Source organism: Coffea eugenioides, chromosome 3 (assembly GCF_003713205.1).
Source record: "Coffea eugenioides isolate CCC68of chromosome 3, Ceug_1.0, whole genome shotgun sequence".
Taxonomy (NCBI): Eukaryota; Viridiplantae; Streptophyta; class Magnoliopsida; order Gentianales; family Rubiaceae; genus Coffea; species Coffea eugenioides.
This window is the reverse complement of record NC_040037.1, coordinates 784,979-812,951: the sequence shown is the minus strand read 5'-3', so window position 1 is coordinate 812,951 and position 27,973 is coordinate 784,979. Positions and strand designations below refer to the sequence as shown.

Below are 27,973 nucleotides of genomic sequence, written 5' to 3'. Positions count from 1 at the left end.
TCCACCTTTCGAACAAGGATGCAATTCTGAAGCATGCTCAGCTCATGAAAGAACTAGGAGATATTAAAGTCGCTAATGGCTTGTGAATATAGAAACTTTTCCCGAAAAAGAGAGAGAGATCACTTTTGCTTATCGTTTTTAGGTTTCCTGATCTCTAATTTGATATTGTGCTTATGAACAGAGAAGTTGCCGCTCTTTCCACTCAACCAATCGGTCAGGTAATGTTTTATTTTCTTTATTTCACATTTATAATGGGTCTGGTGTTGTTGGTAGCTGTATTGGTTGGAATTTTAACTTAAGAGGGCCTTAATTTTTTTTTTGGGATACATTGTAGCATAAGTGCCAGGTTTTTCTGAAGTATTCTTGCCAAAGATGTTGGGTTTTCAGTTAAGTATATTCTGCTCGAAATTGTTTTCTTCTTATATATGAAATGACGAATAAGAGAGAGAGGGAGATCGGCTTAGGAGGAAAAGAGGAAGAGTTATAAGCTAGGAAAGGGCCGGTGCAAGTAAAGAGGGAACTAGGATTTTTGAAATGAAGAAAAAGGAAAAAGAAATTTGCCGAAAAAAGAAAAGAAAAGAGGAAGCCATCGTTGACTGGCAGAACCGGCCGCCCACCGTGAGTCAACCAGTGGCTGAAGCTATTGGAAAAGTATGAGACAAAAGACACATCGTGGTTGCTAGCAACAAAAGTAGTGGCTGCCGCTTTCCTGAGGCGGAGGAGAAGGTGGTAGGTGATGGAAGTGGCCTTTGATTGTGAGATGAAGGAAGAAAAATAAGGTTTTGAAAAGGAAAGTTTCTGGAAAATTTTCAATGATTAAGAGCCTAATTGTGGAAATTCGAAACTCATAGTCTAAATTGAATGCCATTTCTTTCGTTTGAAATTAGAACCATACGACTATTTGCTAATAAACCATTCAAGGCCAAACTCTTAATGAACGATTTATAGTAATCTTTAAAGTTATTGATTGTTAGCTTGTTTCGGATGGCAGGAAGGTTTTCAAGGCCAAACATTTTTCAGTGACAGGTTGAAGGAAATTCTAATGGTTTCTATAAAGTTTAAAATGTTTTAGTGTAGTTCTGCTGTAATCTTTAGAAATATTATATAAATTTTCTAGCCAAGATATGTTTGTTTTACTGATGGTGAGTTGAATTTGGAAAATTTATACTTGAATCCTAAGTTAGGTTATGAGGTCAAAAACCCTTAAGGGCTTGTGTAAATCCTATGAGACAATTAAGAAACATTATAAACTCGGGAATAAGGTAAGTAAATATGTTCTTAAGTTTAATTGGAGATTTCAAATCTAGTGCGAAGTTAAAAAAGTTTGTCAATCTAATAGATGGACTACAGTAAAGCAAGGCCACGGGGATTACCCCAAAGTAAGCAAGAGCAAGTCAATTAAGGCTATAGAACTGTGATTTGTATCGTATCATTAACTATACGATTGCGATTTTTTCTGTAGATTGGCGTAGCTGAGAGGTGTGACTAGGGCTGGAGCTGAACCAAGTAGCTCGACTCAAGCTCGCGAGCTACTTGGTCAGCAGCTTGAGCTCGAGCTCGGTTGACCAAGCTCGATCTCGAGCTTGAGCTGCTCGTTAGAGCTATCGAGTCGAGTTCGATCTTGGAAATATGATACTCGAGAGCTCGACGAGCTCTATCGAGTTTTTTATAATATATATTTTAATTTTTATTATTGTGAAATGTCAATAATATCCTTTATTTAAAATTATATATAAAATATTAATTTTTATTACTTGAGCTTGATTAGGCTTGATTGAACTCGATTGAGCTTGATTTGAATTAATTACATTTAATTAAACTCGAGCTCGAGTTCCATAAATTGATGTCGAGCTCGAGCTCGAACTCGAATTTTAAAAGCTTGACGAGTTCGAGTTCGAGCTCGAGCTTAGTTATTTTGTCTCGAGTCGAGCTCGAGTAGTACTCGACAGCACCCCTAGGTGTGACCATTGTTTCGACCTCACCCTTAAGAGGGTTGCTGGTGGCTCGCTTGCGGGGATAGTGGTGGGAGGCTTACTATTTAGTGAGTGTCTGTAATTTTTCTATCAAATTCATCTCTTCACATATTTATGAAATTGTATTGATTTTAAATATATTATTGCAGGTTCTCCTGCTGCGCGTGTGATCACCACAGCTTTTCGAGTCGGGATCGGTATAGGTGTAGCATTTTCATAGTGTAATAGGGTGTTTCACGAGTGATCTCCTTTATTTATTGTATTACATACTTTATTATGATTCTAGCCGTGGCACTTTTTAGCCAAAGTTGACTGGGAATATATTTGTTTTGACAGAAATTTTAGATATGATGGCGTGATGGAAATTAGATAAATTTTAAAAATTACTCTTAGCTTATCCTCTCAACGTTATCTTTCAATAGCAATTAAATATACAATAGCTTTTTGGAAGAGGTATACGGAGGAGGTTATAACAAATTGAAATATGAATTCGTGAAGGTGATTCTTTTATAGGTCTAAAGATATGCTGAGCTCAATAAAAATCAACAGGGCTAATTTACAATAGCTGCAAAAGTGGGGGTGCCGTGTAATTTATCCCCAAAAAAAAAAGGCTAACTCAAAATAAAGGGAAAATAATAGTACCATGCGCTAATTCACTAGATGAAACTTTTCCAGTAGCTTTCAGAAACCTCCCTGTTACACATAATATCACTCAATACCCCTTAAGTTTTTAAAATCTTACCTCTCTCCCTTGAATTGACATTTCTTGAAATATTTTAGCTCTTTTGGAGAAATTCAAAAAAGATGAAACTTTTGTTCCAACACTATCCTTATGTTATCCTATTTATGATAAAAATTTAAATTGAGATTAAAAAGTAAAAATATGAAAATATAAGCTACAATAAATGCAACAACGAATCATTTTATAGATATACACCAATTATTATCTAATATAATGCATGATATTTAACAATAAAGGGATATTTCTAAACATATATTTGGTCATTAGATCATTTTTGATTATCTTTTTTAATTTTGACTTGTTTATAAAATTTTTTCTATAAATAGGATTTATATTATAAACTACCCATATGAACAGATTATTTTAGTTCTCAATACAACTTAGGTCTCATTTGATAATCTAATCCAATATTTTTACTTAATGGATTCAGATTTTAACATGTCTAAATGCGTTTGATAACAAAAAAATTACACATCTGAATTAATTAAGCAATACTGAATTTTCTAGGTAAAACTTGTTTCAAAAAATAAGTGATAAATTATTCACTTATCACTGAATATGATATACACTCAAATGTATTAGATTCAATACTTAACAATTCAACAGTTTAATGTATTCGGATTTTAGATTTGAGATTTCAATTTTCAAATTTCAGTTGTATCAACCACACCCTTAAACTATATCATGTATTAAAACATATTTCCTAAAAAAATTTCTTAACTTCCTCATAACTATTCACAAAATGTTTCAAAGTATTAATTACTCAAAAAAATCCTTCTAAGTGGTTGATTTTAAATTACCTACGTCCTTTGTTGTTCTATCATGATTTCGATATAAAAGAAATATTGACCATTATTATATAGCAATTTTTTTTAATCTACATTTTTGGTTTAAAAATTTTATTTTATTTTAGCTTTTTGGTTAAGTAGCTATTAAGAGCAAGGGTGATGTTGTCATTCATGACTTTTGATAGGAACATTAGTCTTGTCAAACGAATAGGGGAGGTAAGTAAAATTTAAAAAACCTCAAGGGAACTGAGTGATATTAGAAGAAATCTTAGGGGAGGTTTCTGAAATTATCCCAAAGACTTATAGAGTATATGTTCGCCCGACCACGACGGCCATCCGACACCGCGGCGTTTCTTCTCCAAAGGCCTCTTCCTCTGTGGGGCAATCGGAAGCACCGGAAAGCAAGCCAGTCTGTATATATACGAGAATTGGTATGAATTTTCAATCACTGATTATTAAGTCTTTTCTGTGTAGAAATATAATTAGGGGCTGATTTGTTTTTTTAGGGTTTTATTTGCAGAAAGTTTTATATCTCAGTTTTGGAATAGAATTTTTTTTTTTGGCATAACTGAGTCAAATCCGCTAGTTTTAGGACACATGCGAATAAATACTACTATCTGAACAATTTGACTACCATCTCTACTTGATCTTCGTATGCTGTGCAGCTGCTTTGACTTTTCCTTGAAGCCCTTCTGATATTAGCTGATTTTGCATTAATTTGTTATCCATATTCAGTCACTTGTTTGCCAGATTCTAATGCTTCGCAACTTTACCTATTTTCGCAATTTTTTACTTTTCCTGGAATTATTTGTTTCAAATTTATTTCGGCTAGTTAGAATCATCAGAGGAATTGATCAGTTTTTTCCCCTTCTTTTTGGTTGTCTGGATCCAGTGAGTAGAAGAATTTGTTGGAGTGAGGGTCTGAAAGGATACAAATATGTCATCGGGTAACAAAGAGGAAAGTGGTGCTCAGGATGCCGCTGAAAGAATCAAGGCGGCAGCATTATCAGCTGCAAAGGGTCTTAGCCGAGCTCAAGCTGAGCGTGCCGCTGCTGCGGCTGCACGCAATGTGAATGCCTATGGGCAGAAAGAGGAAGGGCCGAGTAGATGGCAAGAAAGGAAAGAAGCTAAGAGGCAGATGTATTTGATGAGTACCGAGAAACAAGTTAGGCTGGGTGAAAGGAAGGATCTTAAGAGTTCAATGTCTACTCTTGGGGCAGCTTCCCAATGCCAGAAGTGCTTCCAAACTGGGCATTGGACATATGAGTGCAAGAATGAAAGGGTCTATATTTCACGACCTTCTCGCACGCAACAGTTGAAAAATCCCAAGTTGAGGATGAAGGTGTCAATTTCTTATGATTTAGATAACCCTGATATTGAGAAGGAAGGGAAGAGTGATAAACAGGTTAAGAAGACCAAGAGGAAGCACAAGTCTGATACAGAATCTGGTAGCGATAGCGAGGCTTCAGTTTTTGAGTCTGATAGTGGCGGATCATCTGTGACAGGGTCTGATTATTCTTCTGGTGAGAGTGAGACTAGTTACAGTTCATCCACAGATTCAGAGGAAGAGAGGAGGAGGAAGAGGAAGAAGAAAAAGAAGCAGCAGAGGAAGAGAAGGCACCGCAGATATAGTTCAACCTCTGAATCTGGATCTGATTCATTCTCCGACTCTGAATCTGACTCTGAAGAAAGAAGCAGCCGGAAGAAGGGCAGGAGCTCCAGGAGCAGGAGGCATAGCAGGAAGCATTGAGGTGGCCGTGCTGATTGGAGTTTCTTGATTTTAGTGTCTGCTTTTTCGGTTGTCAGTTTGAGAAAGAAGCGTCAATGATATTGGAAGTCCATACAAGTATAGGATGATTACATGTTCTTTTTTCAGTTGTATGACTCTTATTCTCTGGTTGTAAGAATTTAGCTATCTTGTTATTGAATTCTAGTTTCTTGCTTGGTTGTGCAACAGGGCAATATTGGTGAAGCTAGTGATTGGCTACTAATCCACAGTAAGCTTGTGTTCTGCTGCTATCCTAGTATATGCATTTTTTCCATTTTCTCTATAATCTTCTTTATTTTGGTTCTGAAAGCAGATCTTGCGCATAATTTGTCGGCCTTGATTCTGTATTACGTTTATCTAGTATTGTGCCGTGAATCGGGCATGAAACTTCTGCCGATTACTTTGCATTGCTGAATGGAAGCAATTCTATGGCTTTTTTTCTGCTGATTCATATCTCGAGATGGAGCTGCATAGGAGTAAAGTTAAATGTCTTTCCAATCTGCGTGGGTTCATAAATGTGCTTTCATGGAGAGACTAAGTAGAAGCTGCATCTGCAGATGTAACTGATACTCGAGGCTCCACACCAAAGTTCAGTATGTTCTTTGCAGTATATTAAGTCCGTCAGGTGATGGGGGTTCTTGTGGTTAGTTTAGAGGACCATGGTACGGATGGATTACAATCTTTAAATTCCCATTCGCTGAGGTCGCGAAAAAAAAACAGTGACTCGTACTAGTGGAAGAACTAAAAATTTTGCCTATTGATTCTCAGCCATTTTGCCGTGTTCCACTTGAGAATGAGGGCTATAGTTACTCGAATACGGCAAAGTCATTCAAAGATAAACTTGCAAAGCCAAGCATTTTTTGTGTTTGTTTTTTTCTTTGAAAAAAAGAAGCCTTTTCATGATTTTCTTATAAAGGAAACGAAATTTCTGGAAAGCAGGAAGAGAAGAGAAGGGAAAAAAATAATCTAGAAAAAAAGACTTCGTTGAAATCTAGGGCCGGTAATGGGTTAGGTGAAACTCAATACTCACGAATATTCAACTCGATCAATCCGATTAAACGATGGGTGTAATACTCAACATCATAGATAAGTTGATTAAACGACGAATGTATTACCTTCGATAAAACATGAAATGTATTGATAAGAAGTTACTGATGAATTATTCGATTGGGTTTCTTCGATAAAATGAGGAATATATTGATAAGGAGTTACTGATGGATTATAGGTTATCCGATTAAGTTTGGTAAGAAAATCCTATATGTATACATGTCGTATGTTTTTATAGAGAATCCTATATGTATACGTGTATTTTATAAATACTTATTATCTCTAGTTTGTATTTAGTTGACGCATATATTTTGTCTTATAAACTATTCTTTGTCATGTTTTATATACAATTTTTTATTCGAAAATAGGGATAATTATTTGATCTTCTTTTGGGAGATTGTTAAATTTACCTTCATAAAATGTTAAATTTCTCTATGGCTCTGCTCAAGTTTAACAATTCAACATTTACTATGATGTGCATTGATTTTACTTTGATAAAGCTAATTCCCATTTTATGAACTATTTAGATTAGTGGGTGGAGGGTACTTGATGAGTAAACCAAACTTAAAAAGCGACTGCTGGGCGGGCGGTCATATTTAAAGCTCCATAGGCAGCCGAGAGAGGGGATAAAGAGAGAAGAAGGCTCTCCTACTCGAACGCGAAAACCCAAACTTGTTAAGCTTCAATCAATCGACAATTCAACATCCTCCTCCCAAGAAGAAGATGAGTACTATGAAGTTTTGCCGTGAATGGTCAGTCCACATTGATCCGCTCTTACCTATTTTTCTTCCTCTATTTTTATCTGTCAATTAACTGTGTGAATGTGTGTGTTCTACGTTCGTTTGTTTGTCTGGGCGAATATAATTAAATTCTCAATTAAATTGATAAATTTGCTAATATGGGCTTTTTTGTTTTGTTTTAAATTTGCTAATAATGTAGCAACAACATTCTGTACCCGAAGGAAGACAAAGATCAGAAGATTCTCCTCTACGCTTGCCGTAACTGTGATCACCAGGTTTCCGTTCCCTCCTATCTCGAAGGGTTCAGGGTTTTTGTTTTTATGCTTAAATTCTTTTTTTGGTAAGTTTTTATGCTTAAATTCAATCAGAACGGTTAGCTGTCTTTGATTGTGTAAAATAAATTCATTCCTTCGTACAGCTTATTTTTTTATCTTTCCCAACCTTTTTTTTGTCTTTTTTTTTTAATAGTGTTGGTAGCATTTTGTTAAAGCAAGATAGTTATGATTTTGAGTCTAGCAGTCAAGCTAGTTAGGAAAATACGGGCAACAGGAGGTTTCACATCTCCGTGAAAAGTAGTTTCATGCTGGTATTTGGGTGCAGTAGAATGGAAAAAAAAAAAAAAAACCATTTTTATAGGCAAGCTCCCCTGATTTTTTTGGATTGAGATCATGATTTGAACTTTTCTCTCAGAATAACTCTCTGTTTTCACATTGCTTTTTCCAATGAAGCATGGATGAACAATGTTACCATAACCATATCTTTCATTGCTTCTCCATCCATCTTTGTAAAATAAAGGAGGGTTTTTCTTAATGACCCCTTTGCCTTCCAAGGGCTTTCGTTGCTGAATTTGCAGCAATTTAAATTTCAGTTCCTTTATGTAACTTTTTGGGTGGCTCTTATTGGTTAGTATGGGGTCATTGAGGCTGACCAATGTAATGCAGAATCTCTTGTTTTACCTTGCTCCAGTGACCAACTCTATTTGAGTAAAATCACTTTTGACAATCCAAGTATGTTTTGACTAAATTTTTTCTGCCTCAAGTGGCCTTGCTTCACACCGCATATTTTCACTTTTCTAACTGCTTCAAGTAAGTAATTAACCAGAATATTAGCTAGCGTGCAATATTAATTGCAAATGATGTTAAATACTGTTGTCTTTCTACTGTAGCTGTTATATGTCTCCCTTGGTAAAATAAACATTATTATATGATGAATGAACTCCTGAAATTCTGGGTGAAAAATATTTGTTGATTGGTTTTTCTGCTTTGTCCTTCCACCACCATGTCGGCGGACATGTTAGTTGATCTAGAGAAAGGATAGCTATCATTTCCTTGAGTTGAGTTACCGGATGCTAAGTAATAAGTGGGTCATTTTTTACCTCATAAGAATCTTCTTGACTCTGTATAGGAGGTTGCAGATAACAATTGTGTTTACAGAAATGAAATACACCATAGTGTTGGAGAGCGAACCCAAGTCCTGCAGGATGTAGCTGCTGATCCAACCCTTCCACGTACCAAGTCGGTGCACTGTGCTCAGTGTGGTCATGGAGAGGCTGTTTTCTTTCAGGTGACTTTCTTAACTTCAGATTCATGCTACTATACGGCTAACTTTACTAGTTATTGCCGCTCCATATTGCTTGTTCCAAGTCTCTGCTGTGACGCGCTTGAGCTTGGCTGATGTCTTTGTCTCAAGAGTTGCATGGTCTGGGCATTTGCATCTGGCTTGACTTAATAGAAATAGGTGCTTTTCCCTTCTAAAGATTGTTTGTTTTATGTGATGTTGATATCAATTCCTGAGGTTGAAATGCATATTGCCTTTTCTTTAGATTTTGACAGTTATGGCTGCTATAGATTGGTGATATAAGGAGTTGTATATATATGTGGAGTCAATATGACTGTAGCTTACTCTCTCGGTTGTTTTGCATTAATTTGGTTTGAGATCTTAAGGAACAAGCCAAACTGTTTCAATTCTTGACCAGAAATTGAAAGCTTCTATAAGGTTGTTGGCTAGAAAATTTATGCTAAAAATCCTGGTGTTTTAATCCTAGTGTAGTCAGAAATAGTAGTATGGGTAGTAGATTTCTCGAACTCTTGATACTTGAATGATGTTTTACCATTTTCATTGTTCAACAATTTTACAGGCAACTGCTAGAGGGGAAGAGGGTATGACGCTGTTCTTTGTTTGCTGCAACACAAACTGTGGTCACAGGTGGAGAGATTGAAATTCATGTCTAACCAGTGGCATAGTTGCCAAGAATACTGCTGGATTAGCTATAGAACAATTCTAGGAAAAAGACTGACGGTATGAATCAGTGTACTTTTCCAGTTATCTCTTTTTAAATTCTGTACTGGAAATCTAGGTTAAGTCTTTCACTTTCTGGATCAGCAACTAGTTTTTATCCTTAGCATGGAGCGGGGTAAAAACATTGATTTATGCATAAGATTTTAGAACACATGATTCGATGGAAATTAGTAACTACCGCCCATAAGTTTTACCCGGGTGGAATTTTGAGCAGGAATCCATATTATATAGGGGGAAAATCGTAAGCGGTCGTGGCTGGATATTCCCATTTGTCCTGTGGTTAATACGGTAATAGGCCACAAAATCTCTTATCAGTTAAGTTCTTGTACTAAGCCTGAATATCAGCGTTTAAAAGGTACTTTTATGAAGCTTAAATAGATCACACTGAACAAGTAGAATAGTCACATACCCTGGACATTTGGTGCCCTAAGTAAAACAGAACGAGAAAGCTCACAGAAAAAAAAGCGTTCCATGCAAATCTAATTGAACCAGAAAGCTCAAAGCAATGAAGTATTGCATGCAAATGTGATTGAACCATGCCAATACAAGATACAAGCAATAGAGAAACGTTAAAAATATTGTACCAATTGATGCCAATTCTCAATGTCAAAAACATACAAAAATGCATGCGTTGGAAGAAGCATTCCAACAACCAGCAAATTATAGATTCCTAAATTAGTTTCCCCTAAACAATCAACCATATAAAGGCAAACCAATTTTCTCTTTAGCTGGAGCTGCCCTATCCTAGCCAACGAAATGAAGGAGAGCAAATCATAAACTGAAAGAGGAATGTATATATACAAGATGACCAGCTTGGCCTAAAAGCCTAATGTCAGATGAATTTTCTACAAAATTGTGTCCCCAAAAACTACAATCAGCACAGTATCCGTGTGAACCAGTCAGACAAACGTCTAACTTTTGCTAAACCATCAGCATTTCTTCCGAAATAGGACTCGGCATTTGACAGCAGTACTTTAACATCATGCTTCATTGCATCTAAACTTCTATAATAGTTGTTCTCTAATCTACTCTGGATCACTTCAAGAGACAACGGAACTGGGAACCTGCAGATCTCCATTAAAATACTTGTCAGTGTGACCTTCAACAAAATAACAATACAATCTACATTGGATTTGCAATCAAGATATCCATTAATGCATCTGCAAAGATGGAGGGCTTGATGGCCTCTTCACTGTAACTCCCTGGACCTCACCAGTAACAATACAACTAGTGATAAAAAATGCAAGCAGTTCCAGTTCCATGATCACATGTTAAAAATTAATTTCAAAGACGCACCTGTTAATAAAACTGGCTTTTTGAGAAACTTCTCTCAATTTTTGCACCCCATAGTAGTCCTGCAGATCAAACAAACCATCAGAACATTCCATATTCAAACCAAGCCATATGCTCCTATCCAGCAGAGAATTTATATGGTTACCCGATTCTTAATCACAGATCGCTCCAGCTTGGCAAAAGCAGTGAGCAGCTTGTCTCTAATATCTACATCAATATGAGGCTGCTCCCAATGTGTATCAGCATCATACAGTTCCCAAGGACTATGTTGATGTGTTTCCCTGGGATCACTTTTGTACTGAACCACATACCTTTCCCATGGACTGTCTGGAAAGTCAGGAGATTTAGGTTTTACAGTCAAAATCCGGCCTTCCCACCAACTACCATCTTCCTCACCCTCATTTTTCCACCAAACTTGGCATTTATCCCGAGAAGTCCACTTTCTCGAAATGGCAGCATCATATCTACTTCTCTCAACAAGAAAGTCAGGGAAGCTAGTCACTTCAGGCAAAACCAGTCTAAACGATTTACCAACTACACTAGATTCCGGATCTACAAATTTAAGTAATATTTTACAGCAGCTCTCGCCAGAACCACCAATTGTTGAGTACTCGAGCTCTTCAACCTTGCAAAACTCCACAGCTCTGATGTGGCCTTTGAGTGTACTCCAAGGGCCCAAATCCTTTAAATGGCTGTAAGCTATGTACTCTTGGTGCCCCTGAGGAAACAGCAAAGCACATGAGAATGAAGACAGAATATATACCAGGCGTATACCAATCTACAATAATTTACTAAATGAAAACTCAAATTAACCTGTCTCAAATACACAACATCATCCGCTTGCTGGGGAATATACCGGAAGCCCTCCTCATGTGTTGACAACAATAACCATGAACTTCTTGTTGATTGAATTGGTTTCCTTTTATCTGGTGGACTAGCTTCACGATCATAATAACTACTTCTTCTGTTTCTGGTCGATCTTAATCCCATAACAGGAACCTTTGCACCCATTCCTTGTTCTTCATAAGAGTTATCATCTCGATTCACTGAAGAATTTTCTGCAAAAGGTGGAGTATTTGATGAAGCACCATGGGCTTCCTTAATTTTACTCTTGCTGCCTGAAAAGTTTGAATCACGAGCAGTTGACCTCAATCTGATGGACCTTGCCTTTCTGACCCCTTCAATTTGCAAAAGATTTCCGTCATCTGTGCTAAGATCATCTGCAGCTGATGACCTCAATCTAATGGACCTTGGCCTCCTGACACCTTCAGTCAGTGCTTCGTTTTCATCATGTAAATTATGATCTTCTCCGGCTGAAGTACTGGCTCCATTTCCGTTGTCATGTTCTTGATTACTTCTACCCCTCAGAGACTTTGACCTTCGATAAACAGCACTGAACATCCTATTTTGAGGAGGCAACTGATGCAAGTCCAGCAACACAGAATTGGAAGACCTACCAACCTGATCATGGCTTCCATTTTCTGAATTAGGTAGTCTGGTCTCTTCATTGACAAGAGGGCCAGAACTTGAGTTCTTCCTAACGTCTGAACTTTCAGACATGCAACAGGAATTGTGCCCAGAACCCTCAAATGATGATTGACCCTCTATCTTTCCAGAGCTTTCATGATCACTAGTAAAGATTCTTGACTTAATGCGCAGCTTTGTTGGCATTGTGACAGGTTTCTCTAGCAATTTAAAACTGTCATCTTTCCCATTAGTAAGTTGAATGGAAAGTCCAGTTCTACCATCAATCACCTGCTTAGATGATGATTTTTCAATGTCCTTTGAGTCAATCAAACATGAATTTGAATCGATATTCCTAGCTTCAGAATTATTAAGAATGCTGGCACTAACTTCATCCTTGTTTATTTCAATCATTTCATCAGCCTTACCTCCGCTTTGGAAGGCAGAAGCAGATGAAATTGTTTCCACTTCATTCCCAGTGTGCACGGTACCAGCATTTTCTGTCTTGTCGTGTCCATCAAGAAATGGAATAGATCCAGCATGTGCAACTGAAGACATTGATTCACCCATCCTTGAACGTTTAGAAGTGCGAGTCTTTACCCCTCCCCAACCAATATTGCTTTCTTTGCACCCTTCAAGCAAGTCTAAACAATGTTGAACCTTTGCAGGTTGGCCTGTATGGCTTTTATCCATTTCACTGCCATGTCCATCACTAACAGGGTACTTGTGATCGTGTGTAAAACTTTTCCCCTCATCTGCAGGTGTAGGAGCTGTAGATGATGGGCCTGCACAAACACGCTGGCTTTCAGATTCAGGGACACCATATTTTGGAGTTAAAAATTTACTTGCATCACGGTTTGGCAATTTTAACACTAATCTTCTCTTAGCTCCAGCATCTAGATTAAGCTTTGACCGGAGATCACGTTTATCCAAATCCTCAGACTGATCGACAGAAATTTGTTTTCCTTTCAAGTTCTCTCCTCCTTCATTTTGCAAAGATAAATCCGAGTCTTCACTGACAATGCTTGAATCATCAAGTATGGTTTCAGTTCCTGATGAATCACCTTCGGTGGTATATTCTTCTTCTAAATCTGTTGATGTTCCTGTAATTCGGGAGAATAAATGAAGAGCATTCCTGGCAGCAGCTCTCTGAGGTCGTAAAGACTTAGATAACGATGACCTTTTCCTTGAGACTTTACGACCAAGTTTTGATTTTCTACTACGACTAATTACAAGGGAACTATCACCATATTCATCCAGATTCTTCCTCTTAACACGTCTTCCAGAAGATGTAGTGACCTCAATCTGGGTAGTTAAAGAAATAAGATGTCATTATCTGTTCCCAAAATATGCTGTCAAGAAATAAGATGAGAAAAGAAACTTACTTCGGCCTTCTGTTTTTTCCTTTTTGACCTTCGAAGGCCATCCTTATGGGAATCCTCAGCCTCACTGTCATCTCCACTACTCTCTAGGTCACCAGAAGAAACAGAAATTAAGCTTCCTTGTTCCCCTCCAGAAGAGATTTCCTCAGTTATATGATACTCTGAATCAGTATCATCACTTTGTATCTCAATTTCTGGTTCCCAATCCCTAACATCTAGAAACTCTGGAAGTGGATCAATCAAAACGTCCAAGTCTGCTATGGGAAGCATTTGGTAATCTTGGTCCAGGCTGATATCAGCTCCAACAGCAAATTTTACAGAAGAAGGGCGCCATTCAATGCCCAAGATTCCATGCCGCCGTTGTTGGTACATGCTCTGATAAGGCTCAGGATACGGAAGCAAGGCTGCAAAAAAGAATGCATCGAAAACCAGCACTAAGATATACTCTCTACTTTCTATCCGATACAAAGAGGAATTTTAATTAGGAAAATCTAAGACAAGCTGCACTTAAAAAACTGATAAGCAACAAACTAAGATGAAGAAAATCATCTGGGAAGAAAGAAAAGAACAGACCTGAATCACAAAGAAGATCTTGCATATTCCTTCGGTAAGGTAAAAGCTGAGTTTCCTATACAAAATCACTAGAAGTCATCATCATCGTCCTTGATAAAATAAAACAAAAAAAAATCCTCTATTATGCAAATCAATTAATAATCATTATAAATATCATAATAAATAAATATCACATTCATGCAATCATTATTACTAAAAACCAATGAAGAGGAATAGCTTTTCTGTCTGTCATCTACCCTCTACAAACTCTGAGAAGTAAATCAAAGGAAGCATGGTAAAAAAAATAAAGTAACAAGGTAACAAATGCAGAAGAAGAAGTAACGAGTAACCTGGTCAAGAACATTTCCATGTGTATCTTGAATAAGTGGTCGATAGTCCCCTAAGAAGAACTGCAAACAGACATAAAGGAGATTACCAATTCATCAAACAGAATAGTAAAGGCAATGAAATCAAGAATGGCCTTGTACCCTGCTATTAGAGGCTGAGTACACAAGCACGTACGTGCGCGTGCACACACGTGCCTATGCCAAATTAATGTGGGAGTTAGAGTGGGGTGTTTATATTTTTTTCCCAGAGTTACCCTCACAATAAAATTTAATGACTTTCTTGTGTCTCCAATTATGAATGCTTTCATTAGAATTGTTGGGGCTATTTATGAAACAGCGACATTGTTTTTTGGTTTTAGAAGTAGAAGGCAAATTTCCTAATGTAATAAGACTCTGAATTGGAATCAGATTATTGAGCAATGACTTTTAGGAATTAAACATTATTAAACAAGAAAAGAAAAATAATTTCTTGAAAAACAACGAAAAGGAAAATTTCCAACAACGAATTTAATTTGTTTTTTCATTGTAGTAGAATAAAAAAAAAACATGGAAGATCAGTTGAACAAGTAGAGGTGATACATCTTGGGGATAAAGAAATGGCAAGAAAAAAAGGAAAAAGAGAAAATAACTAAACAAGTCGGAGGGGAAACAAGGCAGCAGACATCAATAGTATGAAAGAGTAAATCTTATAGGATCACAGATAACTACTTTAGGCTCCTATAAAAAGAAAAGACTTGCTCAATTTTTAAATTGGGAAAAAAAAGAGAAAAAAACAAAAACAAGTTGAACACAAGCATAGAGTCGAAGAAGAACTAAAGACATAGAACAAGTCCAAACTTACAACCAATTCCAGGTTCTTACTCTCCCATTCTCATTCCGTAGAATACGGTAAGACTTTGGTGTCATGTCAATTTGAGATTTCTTATAAGTAGACGCAGGTTTTTTTCTGATCAACCAGGTAGCCATATTTTTAACTAAAAGGGAAGACAGCATAAGTACTTAGGTGAATATGTGAATTCCTTTAATATATTGTGTAGTTTAACTAATAGTAGGACATAGGAAAAGTTTGGGAAATGCTACACAAAAGTTTTTTATTTAATGATTGAAGAAGTTTACTAAGGTAGTAGAATTTCTTTGAAGTATTGTGGGTCTAAGACTTTCGGTAGTTTTTTGCCCATATGTGCTCAAAATTTACTTAACTAACTTAAATTGTTTTCCAAATTTCCTTCATTTTCTTGTGATTATTTCCTTGGCAAGCAACACTGAGCAGGCGCCATGACTTCTCTAATCACCATAGCAACTAATAATGTGATAAATGCAGCAATCCAGTGGTGCAGCAAAGACCAGAATAATCACCATAGACCCAAACTTTTGAGTATTCCACCATGCAACGCTTGTATTCCCAAACTAGTATTACCAAACATGCCACTGAAAAGATGTGATGATCTCATACCTGATCATATTTGGCATCCATTTGGGATTCTCCCTGCCCAGTGCTGAGTATATACAGTTGGCCAACATCATCAGAGAGAATAATTGATGTTCCATCCCTGAAAAAAGTTTCATTTAGACCAATATACTGTATAATTTGTGCCTTTTGCATATGAGCATGGATCTCAGAAGTGATTCAAAGAACTGGATTTTTGGTCTTTTCCATGATAAATTCAACTAAATTAAGATGCATTCTAATTATTCATTCCAATGCATTCAACAGATGAACCACATAACTCCAGAAGCCATAATAGACTCAATGGACTGATCAAACTGCACAGGCATTTTTAAACAACATCCCAACATGCAGAAAAGCTTTTGACTACTTACAACTCTAAAGAGAAATGAACAGATACCACCAAACCAAAAAATAATAACCAAAGAAGGGAAAATAGGAACTAAGCTGTAAAATTCATTAACTCACGGAGAAAATTTTCCATCAACCAGCTTAAAGCGTCCAATTTCATAAGTACGAACAGGTGTGCCTTCCCATATCTACATGGAGAGAGAGAGAGAGACACGAATTAGCATGAAAAGCCTAAAAGAGAAACAATTGAGAGATATCAAAACCATCCGGTTTATACTTACATCCCAGACAATCGTTTTCCCATCATATCCCGCACTCATTGCTATTCGAGGGTTAAAAGGATGAACGTCTAAAACATAAGTCTGCAAAAATCACGACGACTGTCAGGTGTGGCTCCGTGACAAGACAAGCAACAAATAGCAATGAAGCAAAGTATGAATTGTAGAGATGCCACATAACAGGACAAGGGCATAGGCAGGAAATACAGTGAAAGATTCAGGACAGGGGATTTAGCATATGAAGTTAGATCTTCATAGGACCTTAACAACTCTCCACCAAAGGCACCAATCTCAAATTATTCATGTTTTCACAGTTCGATTATTCATACAAATGTTATAGGTGAACAGAGAGTTGAAATTTTATAAATATACAAGGCACAAGCAAGAACCTGAAAAAGTAGATAAAATAACAGTTATTTTGATGCAAATCAGATTACTTTCATAGCGAAAGACAATGCAATAAAAATGATTGCATATGAAATGAAAACCTCCTGTTAGCATACATATATTTTAAAAACAACATAGTAAGACAATAAAAAATGAAAAGCAAATGCGACATTCCCAAAAAAAAAAGAGACTATTTGATCAAGTAGCACATCATATTGGCTTTGTTTGGTTGGCGAACTTATTAAACCTAAACTGAAGAAATAAAAAATTTATCAATTAACCAGCCAACCAATAAAGATCCAGAGGTAATAAAACTTTTTCACCAGCACTACAACACTGACTTGAGCAATTCAGTAAGAAAGAGCCAACGAAGTGTTCAGAATTCAAAAAATATTAAATGAGTAAATAAAGCCTATATATCACAAAGTAATTGTCACAAAAAAAGTCTTCATCAGTGAAAATTGGAATTCCTCAGATGAGAACCATGTACACATTAAAAATAAAGATAAAAATTAAAAAACAACTGGAGAGGATATATATGTGTAATAGTAATAAATGGGAAACAGTTGCTAAATTTTCAATAGGTATTGGAAGACCCAACGGATTCTTCCAATGCATCATTTTTCATTCCAATGGAATTCACAGGCATACGAAGAAGTCCTATGAAATAGAGATTTTTGCTTTTGACCATATTTTGATTGTTAATACAATATATAAGGACCACTACCACAAAGAGTATTACACCCTTGATCATGAAATATCGATTGCTTATTGAACCCTGCAAACGGCGTGAAAGTAGGATACTCCAAATTCAGCTGTTGAAGAGTTTTATAAAACGTTCTTGGTGGAAAAAAAAAGTGAATGAAAGATCCCACTGAATTGAATTGGCTCCATGAATCTAAGAAATAGTGAGAATTCCTGATCTCTCTCACTATATCTATCAATTCGAAAATCCAGGATTTGAATTGATGTCCTTTCATTGATTCCTGCTAAATTGCATTGATTTATCCTAAAGATTTCATTTCAATTGGAATTTGGTTATTCACCATGTGCGAGCACCCCCGCTAAGCATCCATGGCTGAATGGTTAAAGCGCCCTTTACTCTAGTACACCTTTGATACCAAAGCACACAGATCCACTATTTGTGTAAAGTTCAAGATGTAAATGGTGTCTTATCATTTATATGCAATATAGTTTCTATCTTAGTTATCATTTAAATATAAGATCTACCACTAAATAGCAGCAAAAACTCTAGAGTTTGCATCTATGTCCAAAAACTACACTAGGCACAAAGCGAGAGAGAGAGAGAGAGAGAGATAAATGGCTTACTGATTCAGTGTGGCCTGTCAAAGAATGTACTAAGCTACCGTCAGCAGCATTCCAGACACATATTCTGCAATCTGCCACATGGAAAAGAAATCATTCTGCACCAAACAATCTTATAGAACCTAGACGTGGTAGAGAATAATATGATAACAACATTAGGGATCTAAATATTAGAGCCTCCATTATGCACAGGGAAATTGGAGCAGGATGCAGGATTATATTTTCTTGAAAAACAATTTTCAAAAGTAAAGATCAACTGCCAAAGACCTTTGTTGAATAACAACCTCCATTTTTCAAAGTTGTGAAGCAAACACACATGGGTCAACTTCATGGGAACCAAGTGCAAAACAATTTAGATGGCAGGAAAGTGCAAAAATATGACTCCAGAAAGACATTGATACCAACGAGCAACATACCCATGATAGCAGCGAGGACAAACCGATTGTCCAAACTCCAGACTATCATATTAACACCACGAGGAGTTGGAAGAACTCTTTGACGAGGACCTCCCCTCGGTGGTTGAGGTGGCATAGGTGGTGGCGGAACTTTAAGATGATATGCCCGTGTCCATCGGCCAATTTTACCCTAAAATTAGAAAATTAGTGGACTGTAAGCCAAAATTCATTAAACCACAATATAAAGGAGTATATAAAGCAACACTACTTTAGCCCCTCAAATGAAATCTCTTGGCCAAGCTGACAAATTGAGAAAGAATGAAAAGCTTGTCCTTTATTAGCAAATGAGAGGGCTAGGAAAAGGATTGTTTCCCCAAATTACTACAAAAAATAACTTGGACAAACTCACATGTGATCTACGAGATCTTGGAATCCATATGATAGCACTGCCATCGCGAGAGCAGGTGACGATGTTGTCCTGGTTATACCTGAAGGAGAGTAGTTAGATTGGACCTAATGCAAAGAATGCAATTATCTAAACTAACACAATAATTCATCAAGATATTCTAAACGGCAAATAGACTATCTACATCTCTTTGTCAAGACATGAGTACACACCAAGTGTTTTTGAATTTTGGGATGTTTTCTTCTTTTGAAGTATCAGAGACTGAAAATCTAGATGTCACAGCACAGCCACTGCATGATGAGAAAAAAAGATTATATATGACAAAGATTAATTCATTGATCACAGTCAATGTATCAGGGAAGACGGACCTAAATTGGACATAGTTTACATCATTCTCATGTCCAGCTAAAACATCCATCTCATGATTAGGTAGTCCTGACTCCTCTGCATTGCCCTTGCAAGCATTCCAAACCTAGAGAAAATCACGTTCACACAAGGAAACTATAAGGTTTGCTGATCTGCAAGAGTTATGCATATATATAGACACAAATACAGCTTACCACTAAATCAACTGTAATAACATCCACAGTCATCATTTGCAACAAAGGCACAACAGAGAGAGTTACAGTAAAGAATGATTGAGCAAAGAATCATGATCTACAGGAGTTTTGGCAGATGATAGGTGTAATTGGGTTCAACCCAAGTCATCCAATTAGTCAATATGACCCATCAACTTTTCCCTACCACTCACAAGACATGCACAACTTCTGAATGCTTTAGAAAGAAAACGAATAAAGCACAAAAATAGCAAATAAACACACTTTTCGTCAAACTGGCTTATGAGTAAGGGACTGTCATGTGATTTTGATGATGGTTAAATCCCTAATGGGAAACTAGGAATCTGTTTCAATTCTGTTTGGACTTTTTGCATTCAATTAACTCAGTTTCCGGGTTATTAAAATCTTGACTTGTGAGTCTTTAAATGGTTCTTGCAACTTTGGATGCTTAAAATGAGTACAGCACAGTAAGCATATATTCAAGTAAAGATTATCAGATTTGAGGAGGGTTTAAAAAATGGATTGGTTTCTATCACACTATGAGACCATACAGAGGTCGTGAGGGATGGCTTCTGGCACTGACAGTGGGATTACCTGCTGGTGATGTACAGAGGATGAGGAAGCTACTAAGGCTGTGGAAGTAAGGGGAGGAAGAAGAAGAAATGAACAAAGAAAAAGCAAATTTGATTATTGGAGACAACACCATGAGGAAACTTGTGAAAATTGGGGGGGTGGGCGGGATTGGGAGATAACAGGATGTAGGAGAATAAAATCCATCCTTAATTAACCAATGAATAATTGGATATATGCAGGACCAAATCCAATTATTTGTGGGAGAGTTTGGGTCTGTTTAAATGTAAAATCAATTGAATTTGATAGCTATAGATTCAGGTATACCCTTGCAAGAGTGTCTGAGCTTCCAGTAACAAAAACAGTTCCACTAGAGTTGAAAGCACAACAGAAGATCTGATGGCTTTGTTGGGCACTGCTTGATGAAGGACCATTGTTCTTTCCTAAGCATTTAAGACATTGTGTAAGATAATCGATAATACAATATTGATCAACTTCATTTAGTACCAGAGAAGCACAAACTAACCAGGAGCAGGATCTGAAGGTTTTGGCACATATACACGAGTACTTTTGGGGTTTGGGCATCTAGCATCCCAAATACGACACGTTCCATCATCAGAGGACCTATGATACACGTAAAATAAAGATAAATATAGTCAGTATAAATATGATAAAAAAGATATATATGTTTTACACAGACCAAATCCACATAATATGAACTCAACATTGTCCATGTGGGGAAAGGCAATAGATAGGAAGGTTTTAGATTGCAGAGGAGAAAATATAATTATGTTTAATAGCACGGATATGACAAACTCATGTTTGAGCAGTTAACTCCATTCATCTTTCATTTAGTTTTTCTAAAATAATTTTCACTTCCTTAACTGGAGATATTATCCAATAATACGAGGAGACAAGGGCTTTTCGTTTCCCCACCATTACAGCTATCAGACCTCATTGAATAAACAGGTAATCTCAACCCTGCACCACTTTTACATGGATTTTCCCTTAAGATTTAATAAAGTGACTTTTACAGCCACTAAGTTTCCATTCTTTAACTACAACACAATCTCAGCCAAGTTAAACTGAGACTAGCATGTTAAATGGAACTCAAATACAAAGTCTAATGCAAGGCAGTGTAGAGATTCTCTTCCGCTCACTTTTTAATTAACCATTTTAATGAACACCAGTCACCAGATGCCCGGGTTGATTTTCTCGGTATCAAATTCTGTAGACAGATTTCTGATATTTTACCTGCATATATTTAGCCCCTTCGAACCCTTTCTGTATCCAAACAGACAAGATTATACAAAAAACTTGGGTATAAAAAGGCATCTGGCCCTATAAAGATATGGAGCACTGTATTAGATGAGAAGCCACCCTCCTGCTTCCAGGACATTTAGAGACCACAATTGGCTTCCTGAGTATTGATTCTATCAAGGCTATGTTAATGATAGTTCAACATTTAATAGCATCCAACTGGGCGAGGGCTTCCATTCACCCACTTAGAGCAACTACTGAAACCTCTAATTACTCATGTTTCAACTGAACTCAAAGCTTTCCTTTTTCTTTTTTTAGCTATCTTTCTTGATGTAAAAAGATTAAGCTTCATTATTCAATTTGGTGCAAAAGCACACCTGAAAAACCAACAAAAAGATGAGAACCAAAAGACTTACGATAAAAGCTGAAAGAAGGCGCCAGGTCTTGGACCAAAGGCAATAGCAGTAACAGCTCCGGTATGACCTCTCAAAACTGATATTGGACAGCCATCATTCAACCTCCACTACCCGACATGAACATGACAACAATGTAAATGACCAATCAACAACAGACATCACAATATCTAAATAGCTGACCCAAATAGAAGCTTACAACACGTATGATGCAATCATTTGACGCAGAAGCTATCACAGTGTTGTTGAAGTTCACAGCGAGGTCAGTGATGTCACCCTGTGTAAATGTGATATGGTACAAAAGTCAAATCTAAGAAATGGAGAATGACATGGAACCAATGTACCTTGAATACTTGTAGTTAAACATACTTCATGTCCTCGGCAGCTGGCCAAGCAATATGCAGTTTCCATTGACCAAATTTTAACAAGTCGATCATCTGAGCCAGTAATGACAAATCTCCCAGACCGGTCAAAAATGGCTGAAAGGAATTCTTAATTCATTCAGATGGAAAACAAGACACAACATTGTCTCTAATAAGCTAGCTATAAACATATAGCAAATACAAAAAGGATGAACAATTTAGGGAAGCAAACACATAGAGATGCACGCTTGAGGATCAAGGGAGGCCGAGAAGCATTGCAGGTGGCTGACATAACAGGACACGAAAATGCAGTATAGAAAAGCACCATGACAGATGTGTTGAAAAGCCAGCGCCAATAAATTCCTTAAAGAGTGTACCTATGTTGCAAGGTCTTGACATCTAGAGAGTCTGAATTCAAAAACTGTAATCTGGCCCTTAGAAATTTAAATGCCAAAGGCTATTATCACGCAATGACTTGCAAAAGTACAATCCAAAGTGCAAACATTGTCAAAGAATACAACCTGCATATACGATCACCTTCTAATTCAGTCTCTTTTAAGGCTAGGAAATTCAAAAAAATAGAAACTACTAAGCTCATTTTAAATAAATCTGGTTTGTCATAACTCCAAATTATCCACAAAGGTACTCTTAATTATCCCAAATGGGCAACTCATAAACAATTATCTTGAGATGTCTCAGCAAGATCATCCTACCTATCGTCATGATGGGAAAGAACCAATTTAAAAATAAAAAAAAAGGAAAAAGAGAGAGAAACATAAATCATCAAAGATAGAGACTAGAAAGGGAATGCAAACATCTCAACAATGCACCTCTAGGAACATGGAAATCCTCCAAGACGTATAATTATCATTGCAGCATCCACCTGAAGTTGAAAACTAATGCAAGGAAATACTTACCGCAATAAACAGCATAACGGTGTCCTCTAACTCTTTTAATATTTTGCATCTTCTGCACCATGGTGGATGGTTTTGCAATCGCATAACAAGCTGCACGAATAGAGGGTGCACGGTGGTGTCTGGAAAAACCACCACCAATTTCCCTTAGACTTAGTCCATGAACTTGATCAGCCAACATGTGAGGCCAACGCATGTAACTTGGGGGATGATTTACTTCATCATTTGCCTTATTTTGTTCACCTGTGAGAGAGAGAGAGAGAGAGAGAGAGAGAGAGAGAGAGAGAGCAAAAGCAATAAATGAGAAAAAATAATAACAAGTGAGATCTTCGCAGGAGCCTATTTTTACAACCTCTTTTAGTTTATCCATCATCATACATTTCTGTAGCATTATAGCTTCTTAAGCAATCTTGTCAGAATTCTATCTTTACTTGATCATCATGACTCATTTTCTCAAGAATGAAATAAAAGCTTTTGCAAATAAAATACTAGTTAAAATTAAAGGTTGCAAGCCTCTCTAAAATCACTCTGGAGATGCTAATGAACACAAATACAACATTGAGCAAAACCAATATACAAATAATAAAGGAAAAAGTGAATCAAACAATTTCTTATCCAGGTCACATACTGCTCAGAAGTGAAAAGCAACTGGTTCCCAAGAGAGTAGGGACAGCAGCTGCGTTTATAGCATTTCTGTCAACCACCCCATGAGCAGGAGATGCAGCATTGAGGATTAGTTGCTTCAAAAGCTTAACCAAATGGTCCTTTTCAACGTGAGGGTACCTAACAAATTCATGGTCAATATCTGGCATTAAATCTCATACAGAAAGTCAGGAAGCAAAAAAAAGAGATACCATTTTTTATGACTTCAAAACAACCATATCATGCCTATAACAATTTATTTCCCTCAATATTTATTCAAAATTCCTTTTGCACTCCAGTCTACAGAGAAATAGAGTGAGGACGGGTGGGCTGAAGGACTGGAGAGAGTGGGCCTAATGCCATTGGCCACATCCGGATAAGTAAATTTTCTACACCAAGCTCACACCTCTACAATGTGAATCTGAACCCATACCATCCAGAAGGAAGGAATGGATGATATTGGAAACACTTAAAACCTTCATTCCTACAGCATTATATCATTGTACTGCATGGTGTTATTTCAAGCAATATAACAGAAATCAAGATCAATATTCACTCAGTAAGCACAAAACATGTGTTAGGACATAATATGCATATCTCAATCTAGAATTATCATCCATTAGTGCCTCAAAATAAAATTCTGACCCATGGTGAAACTTAATCAACCCAAACATGCAACTTCTACTATTTCTTTTCTTTTACAAAAAAGTGGATGAACACATTATCATAGGGCAATAGAATATATATAGATCACCTCTCCACCAACTTAATATAACTCAAAGGGAAAGACAATCCATCATCATCTGCATCTCCACTATGCGCTCCATTCCTAGAATACCATGCATGATATCTTCTAGGTAAAAGTTGGTGCTCAAGAAGTTCATTCCAGAGCTGTCCACAAGTCCTCTGACAAGGTCCAGCTGATAGAAAATGCATGATCAAAAAATAGATCTCCCTGAAGTCAACATCTACATCAGCTTCTGTTGTTCGTGTTTGTGAATCTCCAGATTGAGCTTTTACATTTGCTTTGCTGGAAAAACTCAATGACTTCTTAATCACCAAAGGCGCATCACCACCTGGGACGTATTTCTGAAGAGCCATGTATCCTGTTAAGCAATAATCATGCATTAAAATCCAATATGCGGTCAAGATAGGTTAGCCTAGGAGCATCCCATCAAACAAAGTGGACACAAAATAAAACAAAGCCATTATTTCTACAATAAATTTCAAAACACGAGAGAAAAACTTTGAAACAATTGTTTATCAGAAAACCCTATCACTTCAGAGTGATCAGAAAACCCTCCGCATCCATTTGGTTGACAAAGCTGCACCCGCTCTATGAATGTTACTGATCCCCAAAGCTTTTCTTCTTAAAAAATGATTTCGTGTCTTCTGACTAACCAAATAATACTTCCTTCTCCTTTTCAATCCCAAACAGAATCTCTGGATTGCTAAATTCTAGCCAACAAAATATTTGGTAGGGAAAAAACACAGAGAATGAGTAGCTCCAGTTAGATGCAATTTCGCCATATCTGATGAAATCTGCCTCTGCCAACCTCTCAATCAACAGTTTAAACTCTCAATCCATACATTTCCATGCTTCCCAAATAGCAACCAAAATTCAAAATTCTTCTGCCTACATTACATCAGCCATGCAAGCCAACAAAGCTGAGAGAAAAATTAACACACTCTATCTTTCCAATGTTGTGCATGATCAACACACTTGTTTCATTGTGCTAGACCACTTTTCATGGGGCATAAATCCTCCACATAGTGACCAATAACATCTACCCTCTGTTGTAACTCGAGCAGATTACCCTCTGTTGCATCCTCCATGTCTTCCCAAGCCCTATTTGTCGTGGTTAGTTATTTCGGCATTAGTTCTTGAAAGATTTAAAACTTGAAGCCCATTGATTTGGGAAGCATTTCATGGAAAGCACATCCAAAGGACCTCTGAGTGTGTTTCTGCAAAACTTCACCTATTCTTTGACAATGACCATAAAACATTGCACTCTTTCACTGACAATATCACTCCACAAATAAAGATTCCTAATGTCGGCATTAAAATTTGTTAAACATCATTCAACCATTTCAATACACATTACCGACATACTACAATTTTCAATCTCAGCAACTGAAGAATGTAAGAGAGAATGTTCAGAAAAATAAAGATCTGAAAGAAACCCCAGAAATTTGCTAATGGAGAATTTATAGCCCTAACTATCAATTTTTACATTCTTGCATTTTTCCCTACCGTGCAGCCATATTAATTTGAGTTCCCAATGCAGTAAGCTTTCTCAAAAAAATTAAGAACAACGAAAAAAGGTCACCCTACAATTGAAACCCTAAATTCATGAACTGACATTCATAACTCTCCACTTCAGACAAAGGCAATACACATTATCAGGGAGCAATTATAATTGAAACAGAATTGAGCAAAAAAAAACCCTCTAACCACATCCTGATATGCTCTGTAGTCGAGCTATGCCCAAATGAAGAACAATTTTTCAGCGGGACGTACAAAATAAGCACAACGCTTCAAAAATAAAGCCAAAAATCAATAAAAACTGACCTTTCTAAAGGCTTTAAGGTTGTTAACTAAAAGGGCAATCACCAAAAACTCGAAATTTGGCCACGAGGTTCTGCCAAAACCCTGACCGACCATAGGCCATAAGAGTTTCACTGTACCATCAAAATAAACAAAATAAATAAACAAACAAAGCCAAAGAGTTCAACTTTTCAAAAGTTCAAACCGCCACAGAAAACAATCACATACAAATTTCAGACCACTAAAAAATTCCCAATTTAAGATCTACCATTTGCAAGAAAAAAGCTCAAGTAAAAGTCCCAGCGACAATTTGAATTTCCAGAGTCCGAAATTTTGAATTTTAACAGCAATGGAGTTTGTCTGTCAACAAAACGGTAAGGTATTCTGCAAGTTGAGTGAAACTGAGGTAAAACCGAGAAAAGGGATCCACAAAAAAATAGGTCTGAACAATTTCACAAATAACTATGACAAATAAGAATTTTGAGAAAAAAATATGGAGTAAAAAGGAGGAAATTATTCCTTTTTTACAATTTATAATTAATTTTTTAGATATATTTGGAGGGAGCTCTGTGTCTATGTTGTATTGAAGGTCTGTAGTTTGATGACGAAGAGAGTTGTATAGAGACAAGGAGAAGAGGAGAGAGAGAGAGAGAGTGCGGGGGAGAGCAAGCGGCGTCGTTTTATATGAATCTATAAAGGCCCACCGAAAAGATGCCTTCTTTTTTTTTTTTTTCAGGAGAGGAAAAATCTTTTACTCTGTAAAGAAACGACCAAAAGGACCAAGGCTATATAATTTTCAAATGCCAGATGACTTTCTTCTTAAGACTAAAATTGTACTCCAATTCGATGATTACTGGAGCTAAGTTAAAATTATCTTTTAATTGGAGCTCAGTTTTTATTAGCTTTTAGTATTTTTTTTTTTAAAAAATGCAATGTTCTATATTTTCTACATAATTTAGTCAATTTAAAAATTCAGCACTACTAATTTTTTTTTGAAATTAATTTGATTAATTGAAAAATCAGTCCATGATGTTCCATCCCAGTAAGTGTAAATATTTATATTTATATAAAGGCAGGTGCTTGAGGGAAGGAAGAATATGAAGTGCAGTATATTCGAGTTGCCCATTTTCCTTTTTGAGGTCGAAGGAGTAGCTCTATTTTCTTAATATGGTAAATCTCGAACGAATAAAAAGGCAAAAGTCACATCAAATCTGTTGCTGTCTTGGCTATTGTGTACCTTTTGTGGAGATTTTTTTTTTTTTTTTTAAAAATTGACTTTTAATGGTCAAACGTTATTTATTACCGAGGATAAATCAAAGATATATTTATCCTCTGCTGGAACTTTTCTGTTTATTTATTTCCTTTTCTTTTTTTTTTTTGGCCCGCAGGCATACAAAAAGACCTCTTGTTGTCGTAATATAAATTAAATCTATGTAATTAAATTCTAAAGATGGTGCAGATTGAAGTAGGAAGTACCTGTTAAGGGGAGCCTTAGCTTTTATAATTTCGGTTCCTAAAATAAAAATTTTTTAAAAGCCATCTATCTGTCTGCAGTCTTTTGTCCTAAAATAGCTGAAAAGAAATAGTAGTAGTAAAACATAAGGGGAAGAAAATGGTAGACATGACAAATTTAGTTCAATCGTTAGCAACTACAGTCACTTAACCGTTGGAACTAATATGGGAATAATATATTATTATTATTATTGCTTTCTGCCTAATTGGC

The 27,973-nt window shown here is 36.6% G+C and overlaps 3 protein-coding genes across 4 annotated transcripts; 2 read left to right on the top strand and 1 right to left on the bottom strand.

Moving 5' to 3' along the window:
• Nucleotides 1-3,838: 3,838 nt before the first annotated feature.
• Nucleotides 3,839-5,522, top strand: LOC113765027 (zinc finger CCHC domain-containing protein 10-like). The gene is made up of 2 exons (XM_027309077.1): nucleotides 3,839-3,934; nucleotides 4,396-5,522. Exon 2 carries the CDS (start codon nucleotides 4,441-4,443, stop codon nucleotides 5,251-5,253), a length of 813 nt encoding a protein of 270 aa, XP_027164878.1. The 5' UTR covers nucleotides 3,839-3,934; nucleotides 4,396-4,440; the 3' UTR covers nucleotides 5,254-5,522.
• Nucleotides 5,523-6,876: 1,354 nt separating this feature from the next.
• On the top strand, nucleotides 6,877-9,459 carry LOC113765549 (DNA-directed RNA polymerases II, IV and V subunit 9A). The gene is made up of 4 exons (XM_027309771.1): nucleotides 6,877-7,070; nucleotides 7,258-7,333; nucleotides 8,463-8,621; nucleotides 9,196-9,459. Exons 1-4 carry the CDS (start codon nucleotides 7,042-7,044, stop codon nucleotides 9,274-9,276), a joined length of 345 nt encoding a protein of 114 aa, XP_027165572.1. The 5' UTR covers nucleotides 6,877-7,041; the 3' UTR covers nucleotides 9,277-9,459.
• Nucleotides 9,460-9,915: 456 nt separating this feature from the next.
• Nucleotides 9,916-26,758, bottom strand: LOC113765365 (PH-interacting protein). Of its 2 annotated transcripts, XM_027309513.1 has the most exons (25): nucleotides 26,519-26,758; nucleotides 26,275-26,384; nucleotides 24,457-24,808; nucleotides 23,689-23,843; nucleotides 23,064-23,303; nucleotides 22,154-22,263; nucleotides 21,984-22,061; nucleotides 21,788-21,894; nucleotides 20,638-20,735; nucleotides 20,439-20,554; nucleotides 19,353-19,456; nucleotides 19,197-19,274; nucleotides 18,988-19,066; nucleotides 18,600-18,768; nucleotides 18,187-18,257; nucleotides 16,474-16,554; nucleotides 16,310-16,380; nucleotides 15,848-15,944; nucleotides 14,398-14,457; nucleotides 14,069-14,123; nucleotides 13,499-13,899; nucleotides 11,463-13,418; nucleotides 10,795-11,367; nucleotides 10,653-10,711; nucleotides 9,916-10,420 (listed from the first exon to the last, which is right to left on the bottom strand). In XM_027309513.1, exons 3-25 carry the CDS (start codon nucleotides 24,801-24,803, stop codon nucleotides 10,231-10,233), a joined length of 5,295 nt encoding a protein of 1,764 aa, XP_027165314.1. In that variant the 5' UTR covers nucleotides 24,804-24,808; nucleotides 26,275-26,384; nucleotides 26,519-26,758; the 3' UTR covers nucleotides 9,916-10,230. The 2 variants fall into 2 exon arrangements, with proteins under 2 accessions (XP_027165314.1, XP_027165315.1); XM_027309514.1 differs by lacking the exons at nucleotides 21,984-22,061; nucleotides 22,154-22,263; nucleotides 23,064-23,303; ... (2 more) ...; nucleotides 26,275-26,384; nucleotides 26,519-26,758 and having other exon boundaries at nucleotides 20,439-20,549; nucleotides 21,788-21,872.
• Nucleotides 26,759-27,973: the final 1,215 nt, after the last annotated feature.